Raw genomic sequence first — 24,430 nt, forward strand, 5'->3', positions numbered from 1 at the left:
GGTGATCCTGGCATTGCACGGGAGGCTGTGCACTCTAATCAGAAGTGAACACGGGTCCTTAAAGACAAACACTTAAATCTGAGTTCAGTAGTTGTTTTAAAATCCAGTGGTTGCTGGTCCTAAATACTGAGAGATGCCTCCAGGGCGACAGCCAAGGGTGTATTTTTCCACAAGCGAAGCCCACGTCTATTTGCCCTCCTCACTCCCGGTCTTTCTTGTATAACGAGATTTTTTGTGTGTGGCAGGTGGCAGATTCAAGAAAGAAATCGTTGTTGACGGACAGAGCTATCTGCTGCTGATTAGAGATGAAGGGGGCCCCCCAGAGGCACAGGTAAGTATTACAAGCAAGCGGTAAGCAGCCTTTTCTTTGACGTTTGCTTCAGCTTTGAGGTTCCCATTCAACAGAAATGGCTCTGGAAATCAGGTGTGCTCAAGAAAGGTGATGCAGAAGCCCCACGAACCTGTTTTCTCTGAGAAACGAATTCTGTGGTTCCTTCAGACAAAATCCTAGAGCGAAGTTGGGTCTGCGTGGCTGGTTTTCACTTTGTGTTTTTTTTTTTTTCCAACGTTTTTTATTTATTTTGGGACAGAGAGAGACAGAGCATGAACGGGGGAGGGGCAGAGAGAGAGGGAGACACAGAATCGGAAACAGGCTCCAGGCTCCGAGCCATCAGCCCAGAGCCCGACGCGGGGCTCGAACTCCCGGACCGCGAGATCGTGACCTGGCTGAAGTCGGACGCTTAACCGACTGCGCCACCCAGGCGCCCCTCACTTTGTGTTTTTAAGAAGGAAGGAAAGACACAATTTGCGCTCATTTGTCAACTCCGTTGATTTGACTTCTGGAAAGACCCATAGTCCTCTCCCGTTCCCTGTAAGCGGTTTGCTCCCTAGAGCAGCAGGAGCATTGAGTAAGTGGCTGGTCCGAAATCGGGAAATCCGATGTTGGGGGTGGGGGATTCTGCTCACTGGGCTTCTTGGCACAAGTGCGCCTCCTCTGAACACCGGCGTGCAGCCCAGTGTGGTGTCTCCGGAAGTTCCCTGAAGGCTGGGCATCCTGGAAATCCAAAAGCACAGGTGGCGGTTTACCTGCTCTCCAGTGCCTTATTTTACTTGCATAATAATTTACTGGCCAAGCGCATACCGGGAGCTGAATCCAGGAACGGTGGGCGAATGCCTGCCCCGTGTGGGTCGGCTCATGTAATCCTCGAGACGACCCTGCGGGACGATGTGCTGAGGATTCCCGTCTCCACCGCGGACGCCGAGGCCGGGACTTCTTGCCCAAGGATGGACGTGGTGAAGGGGCACAGACTCCGGGGCTCTGCCTGTGAATGGCACCAACCTGGGGGTAGAACCATGACTCCCCCCGCCACTGGAGTCTCAGTCTTGGCGTCTTGCCGTGAGAACACGTTTACTCGGTTAACTGACGACCAGTCCTTTATTCCGGATGTACTGTGTTCAGGGCCGTCATTTAGCCCAGCGGCTTCCCCTCATTAAAGATTTCTACCATGGGGGGCTGTCAGTATGGAGCCTTTTACAGCTGACCGACAGGATTTTGTACACAATTAGGCAGAGCGTGCTTGAATATTCAAGGGGGAGAGAGTCCTGTTTTTAAGTTACCGTTCCCAGGCACGTGGAGGCATAATCTTTGTTTTCATTGTTTCCAAATATTTCCTGGAGCTTACCCGAGCATAATGGCTTCACGAATGAAGTCGTAGGACTTTTCTGTGGCTACCAGTGTCATCCTAGGGTTGTGTAAAAACTCTGCCAATCAACTGGCTTTTGTGTGTGGCAGTTGCCGGGGGAGCCACGGGGGTGGGTTGGGGGGATTTACGGAGTGCTCACCACCTACTAGGCGCTGGGCAGTGAGCGCCCCCTTGGGAGAATGAGGTGTGGCGTGCACTTGCCAGCCTCAGTCTGGTCCCCGGGTCCACGATTGTTCTTCAGATGCGTGGGGACACCTCACTTCACTGCTCAGAAGAGAAAGGAAAAACATACCTCCAGATAGAGAGAGGGCAAGGTAGGTGCCCCGTGTCAGCCTGGGTCCTGGGTGCTCTGCTGTGGCGGCGGGCCTGTCCCGGGATCCGTTCTTCCCAAGATTTTGATCTCATCTCAGTTTTTCATTTGGACTTCACGTATATTTACGTTTTTATCACGTAGAATTTCCACATATAAGTGAATACGCTTTTTAGTTAACACATGAAGTCAGAGCTTAACCCCACTCCCCCCCCACCCCCCCAAATTCCCCCATGTATATCCAAGCTGGTACCTTGGCTGTAGAAACTTACTTAGGAGCTGTGGCTTCTCAGAGAAAGGAAACAGGATTAACGTTACTATTACTGATTTTTCTATTTTCCCTTGGAAAGTGGAGGGTCTCTGGTGCCGGCCTGACCGGCTCGTGATTCTGCTGTTGCAGTCATGTGCGACCCTGGGAGGCCACTGAGGTTCCAGGACCTTCCGTTCCGTCTGCTCTGGCCTTACAAGGCGGTCATGCGCACCGAAAAGGCTCGTCCGTGCCTGGCAGCGCAGTTGTTTGCCCCGAGGCACATTTGCTGTAGCTTCCCCTTGGATGCGTGGAAAACAAGAACAAAGTGGCCCAGAGTCAGGTGGTTGTGGAGTTGGAGAGGCTCTGCTACGAGGCTGGGTTTGCCTCACATTTGTGGGACCGCCATTGGCTGGATCAGGACGGAGGGTAGAGGGTCCCACGGGGAGGCGTGTCTGGTTTGCATTCCTTGGAGACGGGGTGGCCTGGGTGGGAAGGGGGTGAGGGTCCCGTTCCAGGCTGTTACGAGAAGGACGGCAGTGACGCCACAGCAACGCGTTACAGCCAAAGTCCGGCCTCAGACTCGGCCTGACGGAGGGGTCTGCCGGCCACGTGTCCTCTGCTCACGAAGATGCTGTTCCCACCCTTTTGCTCCCCGAGCCTCGTCACTCAGTTCCTTCTTCCCTCCTCCCTTTCTTCTCTCCCCAGTTTGCCATGTGGGTGGACGCTGTTATATTTGTCTTCAGCTTAGAGGATGAGATCAGCTTCCAGACTGTTTACCACTACTACAGTCGGATGGCCACCTACCGGAACACGAGCGAGATCCCTCTGGTTCTCGTGGGGACCCAGGGTGAGTGCCATCTGCACACAGGTTGAGTTTAAAGGATTCCCACACTTGAGCAGTGAGTGGAGTTGTGGCCTCTGTTTTTGGTGTGGAGGAATCTGAAAATGCTTCGAAGAAGAAACAGTTTCCTCCTGAAGGCTTTTTCCAGTGAGAATCCACGAAACTGAAATTGTCATGTTTCCTGAATTGATTCTGTGGAGAAATCACTTGGTCAGCAGCCTCAAAATAAACCCCCCCCCCCCAGTACTCTAGGGAAAATAAAATCTGTTTTCTGTCGTTTTCTGTAGGAGGGGTATCTTAATTCTTTTGGTTACATAAACCAATTAATAAGCAATTAAAAGGTTTATTTTACCTTTGAGTGCATCTTTAAAATTCTACCAATTTCTTATATACAGCAGAGTTTTGTTTTATTTTGTTCCATCTGTTATGTGTTATGGTCTGTAGCTAATTTTTTTTTTCACCTAACAGGCCCCTCAGAATCTAGAATTAACCCTGTATGAGTACGTTTCTTCTTTTCTTCTAGGTCACTTAAAACTTGGCCTCTTAGCAGAGCCACAGCCCTTAAGTGTCCCTTGTTCTCAATCAGATTCACTGACGTACCGGTGTCTGCATCTGGGTCTTCAGTAAGAGGCCACATAGAATGTCTTTAAGAACCAGATGGCAGGTTGACTTTAAAAACTGCTTTGTCAGCAACGGGGGCAACTTAAAACATAATCATGTCAAGAAAACTTGGATTATACCTTCGTTTTTGTTGTTGTTATTCATACACTGTTTTTGTTAGAACGTCCACATCTGGTCTCCCTTTCTCCAAGCCCGGATGTGACACTTTTGTAAACAGGCACTCGGCTGTGTTGAAGAAGCTGTTTGTGTGCTACCGGCTCTAGTGTGAGGAGAGTGAGCTCAGGCAGATGAGCCCTGGGTGTGGGGCGGGTGTGTGTGTTGCAAGAATGGAAGTAGCAAGGAACCAACTGAAAGCATCATCTGTGTGCTAGATATGAAATGTTAGAGTCAGGGTTTCATGGGGAGCCCCCCCCCCCCCCGCCCTCTTGCAGCCGATGCTGCAAGTGGTCTCAGCCCTGAAGCCTTGAGAGCAGGTGGATTCCACCCGCAGCCCGATGGGAAAGACGTTCTTTATGCCCGAGCGCCCCCTAGTGGTCCCTGGGAAACAAGGGCGCGCCAGTACGGAGTTGGCATGTTTGAGGTGGCATCCTGAAAATTCTTAGTAGTGTTTTATAGTGGGTGGCCCGTCTAGAGCAGATCCTGCTTTAAAGCTTCCCTGAAGATGCAGCGACTCCTTCCCAACAAGCACCACTCCGGCAGCCCAGCCCAGGGTAATTTCTGAGCAAAATCGGAGACCGGGTGTGGGCATCTCCTTAGTGCCTGCCCGAGTTAAGGGGTTTCTGTTTACGACTCAGAATGTCTTTTTTTCTGGGGACTCACTGTGAGAGGGAGCAGGGACTTGTTCAGCCCAGGCCAGAAGGCTGTATGTGATCATTTGTTGTCGTCTTAACACAGCCAGGTTTTGGGTAGTGGAGAGTGGAGCGGAGTGTCCTGTCCCTGGGTGTTGGGGCCACGCAGTCCTGGCATCGGGGCATCCTGGCTGTGTGACCTTGACTGCCACCTCCTGTGGCCAGGTTTAAGTGGGGGAGCTTCTGTAACGCACCGGAAGCATCCGTGGGCACATACACGTAAGATAAGTGGCTGCTGTTATAATTGTTACAGCTCAGTAATCAGCTTTAGTGAGGTCCTGGTTGGGATGCCAGAAGCACGTCTCTCTCTCTCTTCCCTTCCTTGGGGATAAGCGGGGCTGTCTGTGTCCCACCTCAGCCGAAGGAGGGCATATCCATGTCCCCCACCAGGATGGTCCATGTGTTTGTAGAGGAGGCTGACGGAAGGCTCCGTAGAGGCTCTGGGGAGGCCCTAACGTGGTCCCTGACTACAAGACCTACCCCTTTTTATTCCTGCTGGCGGTGGAAGCATCTGTTGAGTGAGCGCATTTTGTCTGAAGAGGCCCCGGGTGAGTGAGCACCTGAGCCAGGGAGCCCGGGTGGAGGAGGGATTCCTGGCAGTCTCCTCACACTCGTTTGTGAGACGTCGTTCATACTTCAGCATAGCCCCGTCCCAAACGAATGGGACGTGAGTGAGTATTAGCAATTAGGCAAGTTCCTCTTGGTCCTTAATCAGACCTTTAATTTCCAGAGTGCCCCAGACGCCCCCCAGTGGCGAGATGGTGGAGTGAGTGTGGGCTTTCTGGAAGGTTCCACTCCCAGGTACTTTTTACTGCTCACAGACTTGCTTTCTGTGAAGCCTGCTCGTTTGTTGTGCTTTTGCACAGGTTTTGTGGGATGCCGGAGATACAAGGTGGGTCAGGTTATAGATGAGGGACTCTGAGCTTCTCTCCCTCATGTTTGGGGTTGGCCTGGAGGTAGGAGGTTCTGGAATGGGAAAGATGAACAATTATGTTCATTCTTTAAGGACGCCTGGCATGTGGCGCCGCCTCATCCACAGGCGGGAGGAGGGGCTCTGTGGGAATACGTGTCCACTCGTGGAGCCAGGGAGCCCGTGTGAAGGTCCCGTCAGGGCACAAGACATTTCCGAATGAGGCGGCTGTGTAATGTTTGACGAGCAGGTTCTATTTTAAATGCCTGCAGATTAAATTTATTTGAGAGAAAGGCACGAGCCCTGAAAGGATACAGAGTTAGGATGGAACGAAAAACAAGGCTTGTGTCGCCCTGACTGAAACGAGGTGCAGATACGACACGGCCACACCTGTGACGTGTCGCTGTACCTGGGAAGATGAGACGGGACGGAAGCGGGGTGGGCATCCCACTGAGGAAAGGGGGCCGTGGAAGTGTCCGGGACTCCAGGTGGCGATAAATCATCAGCCGGATTGACAGATTTCAAGCTTTTTTCCCTCCTGTTTCCTTAAAAGATGTTTACACCTTTAAAAAAAAAATACATCTTTTTCTTAAGTGTTGCGAAATTTAAGCCAAATTTGTTAACCTGTAAGGCAAGACAGGGCAAGATAGATGTTCTTTGAACAAATCCCTGTAACAGACCTTGCCAGGGAATGTTCCGGAATATCTCTCGAGATGGCGCAGGTCTTTGTCCGCAAAAGAGGTATGAATCAGAGTCAGTCTTGATTTCTCTGAGGGAAACTGTCAGGTCAGGCCTGTTCCATAGGGCTGAAGGTAAGATAGGAAGCAAAGTAAGAAAAAAGAGAAAGAGAGGGGAAAAATGAATAAATTCTTCCCTTAAGATGCCCCTTTTTTATGCGCTTCCTGCCCCCAAGTAAACAAAACATATAAGGTTGTGGCTGCCTCGTAGGTCTTCTCTTGTGCTGCACCTCCTCTGGGTAGTAGGGAAAATCCCACCAGTGGATTTTTGTTTAAAGAGCAGCTGGGCGTTTCCTGTAGCTCGGGAGCCTTTATGCCGCTGAGAAAGCTTCACAGCAGGAAAAGTCCCCGAAGAGTGCCTGCTGTCTCACACCTAGCTCCGTAGCCTTAACATCTTGGCCTTCCTGCGTTGGTGTGTGCCAGGCACGAGGCTGGCACTTAGCAACTCCCTGGGAACTCATGATAGGACGCATCTGGGACACTGAGCTAATAAGGGCTGAGTATTCCTTTTTTCGGGGACTGGTGGCAGGTGCCTGACACGTCTGCTTTGCTGCTCAGACGTCCCCATCTGTACATAGATCCTGTAGGAAGTGGGTCTGCCCAGGAGCGGCTTTGTTGGAACTAACAACCCCCGACTGCCCCACCTCCCTTCCCACTCCTGCCTCAGTCTCCTTTAAACACACCAGGCGCTCTCCCCCGCAGGTAGTGGCTGGTTGGCCCTGCCGCCTTCCTGTAGATGGGGCTGCCCTGAAAATCACACTGAGCACACGGACCTTCGACCTCCTTCCCTGCCTGACGTGGCTCTGGTGGCCACACTGTATGGTTCAAGGTTGCTCCCCATCTGCGCCCCGTTCTCTGCCTCCCTCCCCAGCTGACCCCTCTCTCCCCGGCCCACCTCTCCCTCCCTGGCTGACCTGGTAGCCCCTCCGTGAAGCACAGATTTTTGTGTGTTCACTGGGGTAGCCCTGTGCCTGGAACAGGACCAGACACCTAAGGGTGGCTCTGTGGACACGCACCGAACGGGTGAATGGCTGCACCTGTAGGAATTCTGCTCATAGAACGCATTTCGCAGGATGCTTCTTGCACCGAAAGTCACCTGCAAATACCGAGCGTGGGGTGTCTTTTTCCCTTTTATTTTCCCCCGGAGCCACATTTAACTCTCACGCCTTCCTTCTGGTCTTCCTAGGCGTCCTTTTGTCCCAAATTTCAGAAGCAGGATCCTCTGAAACGGATTTTTACAAAGGATGACTCTAATAAAATGTTTGAGATTATTACTTGGAGGGTAAGCTAGGTTTTAAAAACCCCAGGTCCTTAAGTTGCGGGAAGCACCCGAGCTACTCGTGGTCACCCTGTCTTTGCTCGTCTGTTCCAGATGCCATAAGTTCCACGAACCCGCGGGTCATCGACGACGCTAGGGCGCGGAAGCTGTCCAGCGACCTGAAGAGGTGCACGTACTACGAGACGTGTGCCACGTACGGGCTGAACGTGGAGCGCGTCTTCCAGGACGGTAAGCGCCCCCCGCGGCCGTCGCAGCACCGACTCCCCGGTGGGCGGGGCCCGTCCACGTGACCGCTGGCCCCGCTCCCGTCCAGAGGGGGCTTTCGGCTGCCTGTGCGCATGTTCAAAAGCCGCAGGCCGCCGCCCCCCCCCCCCAAGCCCCTTCGCAGGCGCTCCGTGACCTTGGCGTTCAGGGTCAGACATTTGCAGGTTTCTGCGCGCGGTGTGGCGGACTTGAAACGTTTGCCGTCTCTTCTCCGCCGTGGCTACTGGTTCTTAATTCAGGCTTGTTCCTAAAAATGGTCTACATATCGCATGTTGGGCTTTGAGGAGGATAAACAGAAAGAGTAAAGAGAGCCAAGCGTGGACCAAAAAAACCCAAAACAGAACAAAAGCCCAATCGCACATCGTTCCGACCCGTGGCTGGGAGCCAGCGCCATGGGGCAGGAATTGTTTCTTTGTGACTGAGTTCATTAGTGACCCCCCTGCTAATCCCGGACCCCCGGGACAGGGGGCGTCAGACAGGAGGCTCTCCGGGAGCAGCGCAGGGTTCCATATGGGGGGGGGGGGGGGCCAGCACCACGGGCACAGACTCCGATGCCAGGTGTGGGCTGGGAAGGGGGTGGGGTGGATGGAGACTTGGCTTCTCTGGTCTAGGGGGGAGGGGGGTGTCAGGAAGGTCTGGGGGAAAGCCGCTTCCTCTGGAGGGTTCCGCTTCTGGTCGTGGTCGTGGTCGTGGGGACTAAATCCCGGGTCACCCCCCTGCTCGGGCTCACATCCGCGGCGGCAGAGCAGACCGCCCGAGCCGCCGGGTCACCCCGGCCTTGCCGGGCACCAGTGCGAGTCGTAATGACAGGCCTGCGCTTGCGGGACAACGTGCGAACGCTCGTCTAAATGTCCGGATTCGTTTTCAGTCGGGGCTGTAGGAATTGCACACTGTGACCTGTTTCATTACATCGCAAAGGTTACCGTTTCCACACAGCACGTTTTCTTCCCCTTTCCTTAAGCACCGCCATGCTCTAGGCTTTCGGCCTCTTTTCTTTGTGCAGTGGCCCATCCTCCCCCCTTCTCACAACGTGTCTTCCAGAGACCTTTGTACCCGTGGTCTTCACTGTCTCCCCAGGGCCCGTTCGGAAGTCGCAGCATCCCGCTGAGGGTCCTGGGGTCTCCCGGCCCTTCCTCCTGCCCCGCACGTTTGGGGGCCCCCTCGGGCTGTACCCATCCCTGCTGGGTGGTGGGGCCCCCCGTGGCGCCCGTGCAGGCCCGTGTTTGCAGCACCTTGAAGGGTCGCCCGTCAAGAGCCCCGCAGGAAGCGTGTGGGGTCCCGGGAGGGTGTCCCGTGGGGCAGGCTCGCCGTCTTCCACCAAGCAGCCCAAACCCTGTGCGACCAAACTGTCACACGTGAAGGTCCCCAAGCTTGAGCCCACGACCAAATCTGGCCAACAGCCTGTTTCTGTAAGTAGTGGTTTCGGTGGCCCCGGCTGGGCCGCTTTTGTTACCGCTGCTCAGTTGAGTGGTGGCAACTAAGATGTCAGGGCCCCACGAAGCTTGAAACGGGGACCCTCTGGCCCTTGGTGGAAAGCGCGTCGGTCCCTGATGGGGATGTTCAGAATTTCCTTGTATGGGTGAGCTTATTCTCCGCAATGATTGCCTTACTTGTGCATTTATCGCAAACATGAACTTCCCGTAAGTAAGTGAACGCATACATCATAATCCTAAGAATTAGTAAATAGTAGGGGAGGCCAAGATTGTTATGCGTCCCTGCCCTGCCTCCAGAGTGTGTGCAGAAGCACTTTGTTGTCTGCAAGTTGGGATGCCAGCAAGGGGAGGGGAAGGGCCTTTCCAAACATCATCATCTCACGTAATATTAAGGTGTTGCTGTTGTTGGGATTTGAATGGTGAAGCACGTTATGCTCTTGGGAGTTTTCCCAGGCTTAGGAGATTTTCAATACGTTCGTTTTGTTACTTCTACTTTTAGAAATAATGCCTTCCCGTTAAACATTTGGATTGTACAGAGTCAGAAAAGGAAATAAGGCTCACGATCTGACAGCTTGTGACTGTTGTGATTTTGTCCTTAAAATATCTTTATATGAAGATAAGTTTGAAAAATAAAATTAGAGTCGGGGCACCTGGGTGGCTGAGTCGATTAAGCAACTGACTCTTCGTTTTGGCTCAGGTCATGATCTCGTGGTTTGTGGGTTTGAGCCCCGCGTTGGGCAGAGTCTGCTTGGGATTCTCTCTCTCTCTCTCTCTCTCTCTCTCTCTCTCTCTCTCTCTCTCTCTCTCTTAAAATAGGTAAATAAAACTTAAAAAAAAAATAAGGGTTTACTCTTATTTTGTAGGGTAATTATGTGGTATATCTTTTTATTGGGTCACACATAAACTCCTTAATTGTTACCGATAAAAGTTCTTGACTGAGTGGAGATTGCGCTTGGTACTTAGAAATCGTGAACGTTAAGAATCTGTATTAATCTTTAAGGAAAAAACACCCCGTAGGGTTCAGAGTTCAAGAAATCAAGGCTCAGAAACATGACGTAGCTGGACCAAAAGCTTTGGGCCTGGATTGGACGCCTGTCTTGGGACCACGAGCCCAGAGCCTTAACCATCCTGTCATTACACAGCAGGGACCTGGGTCCTGCCCACTCACCTGGGGGAAGGCTGGGCAGAGTGGCTTCAGGGACGCAGGTTCACTGCACACTCACAGACACTGTTCATGTGGATTTGTCTTTCGGTTTTCTGGCAAGCCTTAGGACTTGTTTTTATTTACGCACTCTTTACCGTTGCATCGTAGAAGGAGAAAGAAGGGGCACATGGTTTCTTTGTAAGGTTTAGCTTATTGCTGGAGAAAAAAACAGAGGCCGGACTGTTACCCCAGCAAGACCTTATTTGTACCTGCCCCTGCCGGCCAAGCATTCTAGTCCCCTGGCTCCCCAGGTTTCTTCTTTAAGATACCAGGGACTTTTAGTCTTTGCTTCTTTAACTTTGTCTTCTTAGTGTCCTAAAACTGAAGACAGAATGTTTGCTCTTCTCTCCATGGTGTCGTTTTCAAATGGCTCTCGGAAAGTAATTCAGGAGGGAGCATCCTTACGAGCCCCAGCGGTGTCAGGAGGCAGGGAGGTAGATGGATCCATTTGTTCATTTGTTTATTCTTTGAGTCCCTCACCTGAGCACCAGCATTGCCTGCACCGTGCCTTTGGTTTGGGGTAGAGAACAGGGAGGGCCTTGGCGAGGTGAAAATTCAAGTACCCAGAGACCTAAGCTTGCACCTTGCCCTAGGGTGGAGGGGGTGAGTGACGGACAAGGTTGCTTTTTGTCACCTGCTCGCAGAGGTTCGGGATCACCCTTGACCCGACTCCTGCTGAGTGTGTGTGGCTCGCACGGCAGAACTATCTGGGCTCCACAGGGGGTCTTATAAATAAGATTCACCTTCTGAGAATGCACGTGCTCACCGGTTTTGCATCTGGGCTGCTGGGTCTCATGGGGGCGTGGTTACCCATCTGTTTGGAGAGCCCTACGGGAGCCCTGGGCCACCAAAGTCTGGACCAGAGGGGATTGAGGCAACCTGGGGCTGCACGTGCCCACCCCCCCACCCCCCATGTCTCTCAGTCTGTCTAATTCTGTGCAGTTCTGTTTGCCCCCGGTCGTGTCTGGGAGATCAGCTACAAGCTTTTGTATTTTTAACATTATAATGGTGATTTCTGGGTCAGCATTAGATTTTTCAGAAGCCCCTGGTTGTCTGTTCTCTCAGGGCCTGGAGACATGAAGATACAGGATTACAGGAGAATAAAGTTCATTCTCTGTAGACGTCATTCCTCTGATGTTAGGATTCTTACTGAAGAAGGGTTTCCCTCACTTCCTAAGGCAACAAGCTGAGTGGGAGAAGGCCTTGCAGTGGCACATCTTTTGTGCCATGTTAGATGAGTCTCCGGCTAGGGGTGGTGGGAGTTTTCAACCTAGATGTTCAGGGACAACCTACGATGCTTAGGACTTAGTGACAAAAATAGATTCCTCCCCTCGAAGGCCGAGCAGTGCCGAAAGGTAAAAACTCATGTGTGTACGCGGTCGAAGGGCCCCTTAGACCATCAACGTGCGCCATCTTGGGAGGAAGAAAGTGGACCCTGCCGCCTTATCTTCATGAGGGAGCATTGGGGATTTTCGTTCCCTCAAAGTGGGTTTTTGGAAATGGTGAATTATGTTCTCTTTTTGAAATTTCCTATCCTACGTTGAATGTCCTCGCTTATAGTTTGTTTTGCTTCGACGACGGTGCCTGTGTGATGGCCGTGTGTCGGGTGTAGTGAAATGCCACAGCGTAGTTCCCTCATTCCAACTAAGCAGGAGGTAGAATCAGTTTGTTGTTTGTTTTGACATTTTTTGGCATAGAGCCAATAGAATCCCTACGTTTTTTTGGGGGGGGGAGTATATCTTATAATTTTTTAATGATGGGATCTGACTGGTATATGGTGTTTTAAAGATCCCTGACGTCTAAAGAAAAGTGGTTTCCCTTTCGTACAGAATGAGTAGAACTTTGGTGGTAGTACAAAAGAATTTAGTTTGTCCTTACCCAAGCCCTTTTATGCCCTTGCCCTCTCTCCCTCGCTCCCTCTCCTAAAATGAGCTGATAGATTTGTCTGTATTGTAAAGCAGTATCGTTTTCTATGTGGGTTTCCTGTAATGCATCTGGACACTGGCTGTTTTGTATACCGAATTCAGTATTCTGAGCACATATATTCTGAAGTTGTAGTCATTTGTTAAATCCCACCGAAAGCATCCTATTAGACATTAAAGCACACTCCCCTGGAAAGCTTAAACTCCCTACCTTCTTCAGCTTGTATTCGTAGGACAATAGGACAGCCTGTCTGCAACCTATTCTGCTCTGACAGTAATTGTCAGACCCGGTCAAGATCCGTACTGACCAAGATCTGGATAAATTACAAATTACCATCTGTCAGCTTGACTCTCCCCAGGGCTGCCGAGTTTTGTCACCGTGTCATCCAGTTACGAACTGGACACTGTCCAGTTCCCACGTGGAAGACTGTTCACTCTAGAATAGATGATCTGCGTTGCATTCATAAGAAACGGTTCGGTTTTAGGTGCGTGTGGGTGGAGAGGCTGGGCGACGGCATTAGAGGGCTCTGTCTGCCCATTGCTGGTGCTGCCATAACCCGGGCTTGCGCTCGGGCTTCCGGGAGTTACACGCCGACGTGCGCTGTCCTGTGGACGGACCTCTGTCTGACGGCGTGGTCCCGTTCTGGGAGGACCCACATCAGGCTCCCAGCACCGTCACGCCAGCTCTTTACAACCGTGTTGCGGTTCACGCTCTGCAAAGCACTTTCGTAAGAAGCTGTTCCCTAGGCGCCCCCTGGCCTGCGGATGGCTCACCTGGGCGCGGGGACCCCCGTGCTACGGGCTGAGCCGGGAGGGGCTGTGTGACTGGCCCAGGGGTTTTCAGGAAGTCAGGGAGCCTCCCTTTGCTTTCTGGCCTTCGCTCCCAAAGACGGAAATCCTGATGTGCACAGAATCCCATTTCCCATGAGTTGTATGCGGCTGCCTGGTCCTCATTACGGGAGCGTCCAGCATGGGAGTAACTGTGTTCACGAGCCCGGTTTGTACAACCTAATTGCATGTATTAGAGCATCATTAAGTGGGAGCAATCTTCAGGGACTTTGCTCCGAGTGCCGCGTGGTGTTTTGCTGACGCCGCCGTCTTTTGTTTGTGCCGCTAAAGGATGTGTCAATTAGGCCTATTCCATGCTTTCTTGGAACCAGCGTAATTTCCATTGTGGGGGTGGCCTCTTTTATTATTTGTGTTGTGGCTGCTGTTTTTCTCTTTATTGTGTTGAGATTAGATTGGAGTCCATTTATTTTTATGTTTGGTAAATTTCTTTTTCCAGAGGAGTGCTTTCAGAAGTAAGACTTTTCACATTTAAAGGCAAGCCGTATGTCTGTGTACATTGGCATTTAATAATACATACGGAAAAGGTGAACTGAGTCCTGAAGTGTCTGTTTGTCCTTTTCTGACCATGGCTTTGTCTGTGCCTCTGTGCCCATCACTGGCCCCGTGTCCCCATGCCCCGCCCCCCCCCCCCCCCCCCAGCCCTTGGAGCATGCTCACTGCCCCCCCACTGTACCGAAAAGTTGTACATTCAAGACTTCCCGGGACAGATGGGTAGTTAGTTTATATTATGACGGGGTAAATTTCAGCTGCTTAAATTACACTTTATTCAGGGGCGTTCATATTGAAATTTGTTTTTTAATGTTTATTTATTTATCGTGAGAGAGAGAAACAGAGAGCAGAGGGCAGGCAGAGAGAGAGGGAGAGAGAGAATCCCAAGCAGTCCCAGTGCAGAGCCTGACACGGAGCTCGTACCCACGAACCGTGAGATCATGACCTGAGCCGAAATCAAGAGTCGGACGCTTAACCACCTCAGCCACCCAGGCACCCCTAGGGGGTTAGTATTTTAGAAGTTCCTAAGAACAAGGGTGAGAGTTACGTACATATGGCCCAAACGGGAGAAAGGAAGAGAAGGAAAACACTCAACAGTTTCCTCTACAGGGAATTGGTTGAGTCCAGTGCCACGGGCGTGGCCCCAGTTTGGCCGTCGTTCTGCTGTCATCATTAACCACAAACGTCATTGCCTGTCGCTGCCTGGTGGCTTCTAATGTGGTCGGATCCCATGGAAGTTAGAACCTGCGAGTTGATTCCAAAAGAGCCATGTCTGGCCCGTTGTTTATAACCTCTCATTAAATGGAAGAGATACCTAGCTGGTGTTAACACAAAGTAGACTTTGGGTCGAGGCTGTGGGTGGGAAGCATATATGCGCGGTGAGGAAGAATCTGTAGCTTTGGGTGGGTCTTTCTGTTTCTGCCGTAACCCTCGGTTATGTTTGGATGGGAAAGCGCGTGAATGATTTACACTGATTCGTTGTATGAAGCGTGACGTTGTCAGTACCCTTTATATACGTGCATTTTTTTAATGTTTATTTCTGAGAGAGAGACAGTGCATGAGCGGGGGAGGGTGGAGAGAGAGGGAGACACAGAATCAGAAACAGGCTCCAGGCTCTGAGCCATCAGCCCAGAGCCTGACGCGGGGCTCGAACTCACAGACCGCAAGATCATGACCTGACTGAAGTCGGACGCTTAACCGACTGCGCCACCCAAGTGCCCCTCTCCAGCACTTTTAAATTTGGTTTATTTCTTACAGAGATGCTTTCTCTATAACGAGGTTAAATCACAAAATGAAATAATACCAAAGCTAAAATAATCAGCATTAGCTGTAGTAAGTCATATTTTCAGGGGCTAAAAAAAAGCAAAAGCAAAACCAAGAGAATAACAAAAGAAGTTTTGAATTAGTATTTTCAGGGGAAAAAAGTTTGAGTTCAAAACTTCTTGGAGTTGAGAAGCTGTGAACATACGTGTTATGGACGAGCCAGACATCTGGCACTTGATCTGCCTGACAAACGGGGAATTTGTTAAGTTAAGCTGAGACTAGTGACCGGGTGACAGGGAGCACTGTCAGGGCTCATTTGAGAACTTGTTGAAGGTGATGACCTTGGAATAATCTGAGTGTTTTAAGATACTGTTTTGAATTGGACACAAGTATGATACCAGCTTGTTTCTTGTTTGGAGTCTCTTTGTCCAGAAACTCCGTTTTGAGAGTTTCTCTCTCACCCGTTGAACTGATCAGTGGACCCAGAGGCTGGACTTCTCAAGAGGGATTATGTCCTTTGAATATCAGTTGATTCGCCTAAAATCATATATCCAAAGGGAAAATGTTTAGGTAGGGGGCAATATCTCAATTATGGGTATGATTCACCGACTGTAGCTGCTGGCCCTAACGATACAGAGTTATGTGTGAAACTCGATAATTTAAAAAAAAAATTTTTTTTTAACGTTTATTCATTTTTGAGACAGGGAGAGACAGAGCATGAACAGGGGAGGGTCAGAGAGAGAGGGAGACACAGAATCTGAAACAGGCTCCAGGCTCCGAGCTGTCAGCACAGAGCCCGACACGGGGCTCAAACTCACGGACCACGAGATCGTGACCTGAGCCGAAGTCGGACGCTTCACCGACTGAGCCACCCAGGTGCCCTGAAAGTCGGTAATTCTTAAACTCATTTATGGTGGGGTAGAGGGGAGCATTACAAGGAAAAAGGCGTTTTGATTCTTTCAAAAATAACATCCAAAGAAGTCCTCTTAAAGTCTTGATTGATACCAAGATTGATGTTATTACAAACAACAAGAGACCATAAATAATCTTCTGTTTCACAGTTTTGTGGACTTACTGTGTTACTAGAAGCTTTGCTCCACCCTGGTGGTTTCTTACCCTAAGTCGGGAACATTTTGTGCTGTGTTTCCCTTACCGGCAGCCTCGTGCGGGCACCAGTCCCCACACGTGTGCATATAGACGCCAGCTTTAACTCACACACTGCCATCGCTCCTAGTACGTGTGCTTTATCCTGATTTTCATGTTAAGACCCCTATCTTTTGCTCCTGGAATTAATTTTATCAATGACACAGAAAATGGTTGTGTTAATACTTGCCTGCTGTGGCCTCGGAGCTGGGATGTGCCCCAGGATTCTGATAACGGCTTGAGCCAGCTTGAATTAGTTTGATGTATCATTAATGCATACAAATGGCTTTTATTTTTGTTCATAATCTGTTCACGATGCCACGGGATTCTGCTCTTCCTAATGTTTTTAAAATGACGAAACGGTGATGTACTTTTTGACCTATTTAACCCTCTGCCGCCTCTGATCAAAAGAATACAAAAATATTACTTAAAAAGCATAGTCGGAAATTGTTCTACTTCGTAGCTGGTGTTTCCAACTTATTTTGAAGTCTTCTGTTAATTTTTTTTCTTCTTTCTTTCTTTCTATATTTTTAATTCACATTGAAGCTAGTTAGCGTGTAGTGCAATAAAGATTTCAGGAGTAGTAGATACCAGTGACTCATCCCCTTGTATGACACCCAGTGCTCATCCCAACAAGTGTCTTCCTTGATGCCCCTCCCCCATTTGGCCCACCCCCCCCCACCCCCAACCCCTCCAGCAACCCTCAGTTTGTTCTCTGTATTTGAGTCTCTTAGGTTTCGTCCCCCTCCCTCTTTTTATATTATTTTTGCTCCCCTTCCCTTATGTTCTTCTTCTGTTTTGTCTCTTAAAATCCACATGTGAGTGAAGTCATATGATATTTGTCTTTCTCTGACTGTGGAGTCTGGTTTATTTTACAACATTATTTCCCCCTAGAGAATACGGACATAGCCAGATTCTGAGTAGCCTCCATTCACTGAGGAATTGTCCGCTAATGACTGGATTAGCAGCCCCAATATGTTGTGTTCATGAGAGAGAAGGAAGAGGAATCCTCCAGGGAGGAAAGTTGTGAAAGTCTTTGACACTGGAAGGCGTAGCTTTACTCCACGGGCGCTGATACCTGTGCATATTCCTGAGCTGGGCGGGGGAGGGTGCTGGTCAGTGTCACCTCCAAGAGTGCCCGGGGGTCCAACTCGGAGCAGGTGCCGGGCCTCCCCCGAGGCAGGCCTGGGGTCTGCAGTTGGCCCGTGTGGTTCACGCAGCGTCACTGCAGACTTTGTGAAGAGAAGAGGGCACACCGGCAGGTGTATGGAATCTCCCGGGCTTCAGGGAGAAGTCCGCCGTGCGGAGCGGGTTGAAGCCGTGTTTGTGTGAAGAAAAATAGGCTAAAAGCTTTGATGACTAAGTTGGATTTGTGCGATTGGCTAAAGACGAGGTTTTTTTTTTTTTTTTAATTTTTTTTTTTTCAACGTTTATTTATTTTTGGGACAGAGAGAGACAGAGCATGAACGGGGGAGGGGCAGAGAGAGAGGGAGACGCAGAATCAGAAACAGGCTCCAGGCTCTGAGCCATCAGCCCAGAGCCTGACGCGGGGCTCGAACTCACGGACAGCGAGATCGTGACCTGGCTGAAGTCGGACGCTTAACCGACTGCGCCACCCAGGCACCCCGACGAGGTTTTTAAAGAATATGAGATACGGAAGTAAAGACCGCCCCCAACACCACCGCCCGAGGGCTGTCGTTGTTACGGGGTGGGGTGTGTGGCCGCGTGCATGCCCGAGTGTTCGGAGAAAGTGGGTTATCAGGCCTCGCGACGTTGGAGAACGTGCTTGATTACATCCGTACTTTTTCTACAGTAGTTTTCTCATTATTCCATTGAGTTCCATTAAGTGAATACAACTACTTTTTTGGTCCAGTCGCCTGGTAGGTATTTGGTTGTCCCCCCTCCCCATTTATGTATTTGATTCAGGCTCAGGGCCTGGGTGGAGGGCTCTCTGTTTAAGTCTTTGTCTCCATCCTTAATCCTTTCTTTAAGAGACCGCTCTGGAGGGGAGACTGCCGGCTCAGTGGCCCGCGTGGCCTTATGGCTTTCGGTCCTCACTGTCCCCAAATCGTCCAGGGAGTCGTCCCCGCTCAGGCCTCCTTTTTCTGTACCCTGGCCACACTGGGTATTTTCTGTTCAGAAACGTTCATCATTTATAGATAGAAAAGAATCATAGTGGTATTTTTTTTTTTTTTTTATTCTTCAAAATACTGTTTTTACTAGGTTTGTCTCTCAGTGTAAAAAGCAGCTCCTTTTTGGCAGGCAGGAGTTTGGTCAAGAGATGGGGCTCGGAGGTCTGGCGTGGCAGGTGACATGTGGGAGCAGATGGGCCTCGCTGCTCTTGAAGACGTGGCCTCGGTGCTTCCGGGGGGTTCTCTGCGGCTGGAGCGGCACAGAGACCGCCCCCGATTCCGTGTGTGGCCGCGATGTCGGAGCTGGGGTTCCCTCCCCCGTCCGGCCCTTCTGGCCCCGCGGTGTTACCTGTGCGCTTCCGCGTGTCCCCTCCGAGACAGACGCCCGCAGCGGGGTGCCTTCTGAGGGAAGTGGAGAAAACCCTTCCCGGAGCTTCGTGTCGTGTCAGTGCCCCGGGGGGTTTGAGGGGCCCCGGAAACCCAGCCTCGTTTCCACCCAGGACAGTTCCCGAGAAGGGCCACGCCCGCCCCGGTCCCGGGACAGGTCGGCCGTGCCTACAGCCGGAGCGCGGGTGCACTGCCCCCGGGGGTCGTCCTTCTGCAGTGGCGGCCGGGGACCCCCTCTGGACCAGTTCCCCGAGCCCTTGAAGCACATGTCCCCGCTGGCGAACCTGAAGATCTTACCTCATCGTTTTACGTTAGATGTGTCAAAATCTGGGAAGAAGACCATTTCATCCTTGCGCATCTTTTTTCCTCCGTCACATCCTGAGTCGGCTCGCCGGCACCGGCGTCAGTAACTCGAGCACGTGGTGGTGGCCTTACCTTTCAAGGCTGCCGTTCAGATGCCACCCACTTTCAGCCACCATCGTACGCTGGCCCCTGCCTTGGGCCCGCGAGCAAACGGCAGCCCCGTCTGACAGAAAAGGGAGCCGTCTGGGGGATCGTCTGGCCAGCTGTCGCATGGTCAGGCCTGGCGCCGTGAGGAGAGCCGGGCGATGGCACCTTGAGCTTCTCTGTCCCAGTCCCCGCACCGTCAGGTGGCACCCCCCTGAGGCGCTCTGCAGTTCTTTCCCTCGTACACGTGCCTGCCTGCAGGGGGCGCTGTGTTCTCTCTTCCCACAGCTGTCCTCTTGCAGTCCAAGGGTTTTTTTGGTCTGAGTTTTGGAATTTCAGGAAGCTCCCTCACATTTTACTTCGTGTGTAAACCGTAAGAAAAAAATACTCAACACTGACACGGTCATCTGGATGCTAGAAATACTCCTGTACCTGGGCCAAAATTTTGTTATCAAATGCAGCACCAAGGCGCCTTTTGCATTTAAATTCATCTCTTGCCTGAACTGCACACTGGTAGGGTATCATGTCTGGAAGGACGTGAGAGCCTGGCTAGCCTGGCCCTTCACTTTGCAGATGAGCAGGCAGGGCCCATGAGGACATCCTGCCAGAGAGCACCGTCAGAAACTAGAGACTAGGTGTGTCTGTCTCAGCCACATGGTCTTACCTTTGTTCTGGAAATGTTAAAGGCCACAGATTACACTTTTTTAAGGTTTATTTATTTTGAGAGAGAGTGAGTGAGTGGGGAGAGGCAGAGAGAGAGAGAGGGAGGGAGAGGGAGAGAGAGAGAGAGAGAGAGAGAATCCCAAACCGACTCTGCCCTGTCAGAGGAGAGCCTGACATGGGGCTCAATCCCACGAACCATGAGATCATGACCCAAACTTAAACCAAGAGTCAGACACTTAAACGACTGAGCCACCCAGGTGCCCCCGCAGATTACATTTTAAAACTTGGAAGTGAATGAAGACGCTCCTTTAGTTATTTTAAATAAAATTGAGCCACATCCCCACTGGGGAATTTGGGGTTACACGTGCCACTGTAATCAACATATGAATTATTTGCGATAAGCTGTGTGATAAAAGTTCATCTGCACATACTGCCTTCACGTAATAGAATATGTGGGTAATAGAACGTTGGATCTATAAAGAGGTCTCTGAGACTCCATGAAAATGTGGCAGAAAGGAAATGTTTGCTTTCAAGTACTTGATTTTGTAATTTAGTGACATGCCACCAGGGGGCATCAAAAGAGCTCGTAAGGATGGTTCTCGCTGGCATATTTTTCCCCTTTGCTGTCACTGTGGAGAATACAGACATAATAAAACTAACACAGTGGTTTAAGAGATCGTTTAGGCCTGTAATAAGATACAGTCCATAAAGCGTGTGAAGTTACTGGATCAGCAGTACAGGAATACAGAAGTAAAGTTTCATTCATTGGGATGGGGAGGAGGACAAAATAAAGATGAAATGATATATTCTGTGGTTAAAGGGACCCAAATCCCTTCTTGGTTTTTTGTTTTTGGATTTTTTTTTTTTTTTGCCTTGTATGTAACTTAAGACTTCGAAGAAAATTTGTCAAAAGATGTGTACTTTTTTTTTACTAGAGTATAATAAACATTTATTATTTAGTCTGTCATATTATTTTTTTAATGTTTTTATTTATTTATTTTTGAGACAGAGACAGAGCATGAGCAGGGGAGGGACAGAGAGAGAGGGAGACACAGAATCCGAAGCAGGCTCCAGGCTCCGAGCTGTCAGCACAGAGCCCGACGCGGGGCTCGAACTCACGAGCTGCGAGATCATGACCTGAGCCGAAGTCGGTCGCCTAGCCGACTGAGCCACCCAGGCGCCCCTGGTCTGTCATACTCTTAATGGAACTCCCCAAGAGTTCTTTTGGCCTGATGGCAGCCCGGGTGTCCCGCTCTAGGGTCTGCGTCCTTGGTCCAACACCAGGTCTGAGCAGGTGGCCATGCAGGTCTGGGGTGAGGCCACTGCTCTCGGTCTCTCCGCTGGGCTCTTGCCTCCCCACTGCGTGGGACGCCGTGGGTTCTCCATGGGCCGGTATTCCTGGACAGGGGGAAGGGAGTCAGTCGGTTTTGGGAAATGTAGATGCTCTTGTGGAAGTGAGGCGAGGTGTGGTGAGGAGTGGCTATGATCCCTGAAGGAGTTGAGGGCCCTTCAGAGAGCTCCCACCTGCTGCTTCTCCGTGCGCCCTGCAGTGGGCTGGGCACGTAGAAGAGCCTCACTTTTGGGGTTCAGGGTTTTCTTCTTTCCTTCCTCTACTTTCCCAAGGTCGAGGGCTTCTCACTGCTGTTTTCCTCTTGTTTACTTTTTTTGGCTTTTACCCTTTATTTTCTCCCACTACATAAATTCCATTAGAAATTGTAGCAGCTCAGCTCATGACTTTTTTTTCAAAGATTTTTAAAAAACATTTAAGAGGGGGAGGGCAGAGAGAGAGGGAGAGAGAGAACCCCAAGCAGGTGCCGTGCTGTCAGCACAGAGCCCCATGTGGGGTTCGATCTCATGAACCAAGAGATCACGACCTGAGCCAAAATCAGGAGTCGGACACTTAACTGCCTGGGCCACCCAGGTGCCCCTTTAGATTTTATTTACGTAATCGCTGTGCCCCACGTGGGGCTCCAACTCACAACTCGTAGATCAAGAGTCCCGCACTACCAACTGAGCCTCAGCTCATGACATTTTCAATTTCTTTACGTGGTCAGTGGGACTTCCTCCCCTTTTTGCTACGTCAGATGAGAAACCTGTCAAATCACAGGCTATTCTATACAGATGGCGTCTTTTATCAGATTACTTACGAACTGACTGTTTAGAATTTATAAGGAAGTAAATATAACTCCCAGAGCTCTACAGGCCAGTCCCCGGCGTGGGGTGAACACAGCCGGACACTGAGCAACAGGAGAAGTGAGATAACACGGGGAAATTTCTGCTGTGGGACAGCAGGTTTCACAGTCTAGTCTTTCAGTGCCGTGGAAGGGTGTTGCACCGGCCCCTGAAAGATGAGAATTTGGGGGAAGGGGCCGTGTAGGCGGAGCCCTGGCCCAGGCTCTAGATGCTTCTTCCGCAGCATTTAGTAAAGTCTGCATTTGTCCATTTGCAAGGCACTGAGGCGGGTGCCCAGGACCCGCAGGAAATGAGCACGGCTCTGAAGCCAGACGCTTGTTGACCGCTGCGGTGGGATCGTTCTTCACCAGAGCTGCGTGATGGAATTTTTTAGGGAGCAAGGAAATCCTGCTGCAGAAGTACATTGAGCTCCTAAACAATCCCTGACGCTAGACCTCCGCACGTAGCCCAGCCAGCGCGGCCACTGAGAAGAGCCGTGAGTGCAAATCCCCGTCACATCCTAAACGGACAACCCCGGATCTTTTCCCGGGGGCTCCCCTTCCTCGGGTTCTTTGTCCTGCGTGCGTGCCGTCAGCCTGTGCCTGAGGGCTGGTGTTAGGGGCCTGGTGGCGGGCATGACGCCTGCTTTTGTTTGCTACTCTCTGTCCTCGACAGGCTCTGCCCCCCAAAGGTTCTTAAAGAAATGCAAACAGGTAGTCTGTCCAGCTCACACTGTTGTGCAGTCTGAAGACGATCGGGAAGCCCTTGGAGATGTGAAGTGATGTGCAGAGGGAATCTTCTGGGTAACCCGCAGCTAACTTAATTGCTATGAAATACGATGGCTCACGTAAGGAGGGACCGTTGGAAAAAGGCAATCGAATGCATAAGGACCGCGAGGACCGCCCCATGTGCCGCTGCCGTGTGTTCCTGCTCAGGTAACGGTGTGGAAGCCGAAGCTCACTGCTAGCACTTTCTGTGGCTTGAGTGAGTCTGCCCCGTGAGGCAGGAGGGCAGGACCCTCGGCTGCTAAAATAGCATCACATCCTGTGTATGGCTTTTGCTTTTCAGAGTTACGTTTCCAGGTCCGTTTCTGTTAAAATACACAGTTGTGCGTGTTTTATATATTATCTATTTACATCTATTTAAACGTTTTAGTATTTCTCGCTAGAATAACAGCCGCTTATAACAATACAGGAACCTGTAAAGGAGCCAGTTAAAATCGCCTGTGATCCCACCACCTAGTAAGAAACATCTTATTGAATGCCCGTTGAGTCGATTTTCAGTACTTTCAAAACAAAATTGGGACCTTATTCTATATTCTTTTAAATAACCTGCTTTAAAAAGACCCGAAAATAGTTACTCTGTGTTGTTTCATTTCTTCTAAAGTCTGTGTTTTCTGATATGACACCACAGCATCCCTCCCTCAACTTGTGTGTTACCAGCATGGATTTTCCAATCCAGAGACAGAAGGCTGGTCTTGAGACCCACCTTCCAAGACCTGTTCCGTAAAGAATTCTTGGGTGCCTGCCGGCTGGCAGAAATGCCCACTTGCGGCTGAGAACGTCTTCGACTCTTACCTTTTAGATCCCGGGTGCGGTCAGCTGTGACGTCCTGCCCGGAGCACCGGGTGCAGAGGGACGCGCTCCCGCATAGGCGTCTGTCTCTCCCCGCCGTGTGTGCACGGGGCCCCCTCTCCCGCGTCCCTGGTCACCAGTGAGCTTGCGGCCACAAACCGGCCTCCAGATAGTCGTTGCCACCAGAAGTCACTGGCCCGAAAACCTGGGAGTCTCTCTCTTTGCACCGTATATTTCTTATGGGAAATAAAGGAACTGGTATCGTTAAATATACAAAGACAAAAATTACAAAGGACCGGATAGGCCCTTTTTGTCCCCCTCCACTTTCTGGCAAATCAACAGAACTAGGACAGATTCTGCAAAGATCCATTTCTAAATCTCATGTATCCACGTAGCCAAATATAAACTCGAAAGATTCAAATGAAACAGAGGCTCAAATTGAAGGGCAAGTCTTAGAACACTCAGCATCGTTTCGTAATTTTGTTAAAACTGCTCAGAGGGGCTCCTGGGTAGCTCGGTCAGTTAAGCGTTTTGGCTCAGGTCATGATCTCAGCAGTTCGTGGGTTCAAGCCCCACATTGGGCTCTGCGCTCTCAGCTTGGGATCTCTCTCTCTTTCTCTGCCCCTCCCCGGCTTGCTCGCGTGCTCACTCTCAAAAGGAAAAAACAAAAAATACATATAAACTAAACAAAGAAAGCAAAAAACTACTTAGGAAAGCTGGTAGATTTGAGTAAAAAACAAAACAAAACAGAATGGCTTTGGTGGGTCATTGGTCCGCATGAGGGTACTAAGTGTCGAAGTCACCGACTCCAGGGCCCAAGGGTATCTGAGCCACGGCCTGAGACGTGTGGTGGTGAGCCCCTGCTGGTCCCCCCCCCAGACAGCCACAGCCTCACCCCTGCAGCCCGTGAACAGTGCCTTATGGCAGAATCAAGGCATTTGCAGACGTGGTTAAAGATCTTCAGACGAGGGGCCGGGCCCTGAGCCACA

The 24,430-nt window shown here is 50.7% G+C and overlaps 1 protein-coding gene across 10 annotated transcripts in view; it reads left to right on the forward strand.

Moving 5' to 3' along the window:
* The window catches only part of AGAP1 (ArfGAP with GTPase domain, ankyrin repeat and PH domain 1), a 557,314-nt gene that overhangs the window by 217,447 nt on the left and 315,437 nt on the right, over positions 1–24,430 (forward strand). For all 10 annotated transcript variants that reach the window (XM_086720009.1, XM_086720010.1, XM_086720001.1 and 7 more), the window contains 3 exons: positions 246–331; positions 2,969–3,110; positions 7,593–7,727. In XM_086720009.1, the coding sequence (XP_086576135.1) occupies positions 246–331; positions 2,969–3,110; positions 7,593–7,727 (363 nt within the window). The remainder of the gene's footprint in view (positions 1–245; positions 332–2,968; positions 3,111–7,592; positions 7,728–24,430) is intronic.

The sequence above is a fragment of the Puma concolor genome, chromosome C1 (genome assembly GCF_028749965.1).
Source record: "Puma concolor isolate L17-30 chromosome C1, mPumCon1.1.hap2, whole genome shotgun sequence".
Classification (NCBI taxonomy): Eukaryota; Metazoa; Chordata; class Mammalia; order Carnivora; family Felidae; genus Puma; species Puma concolor.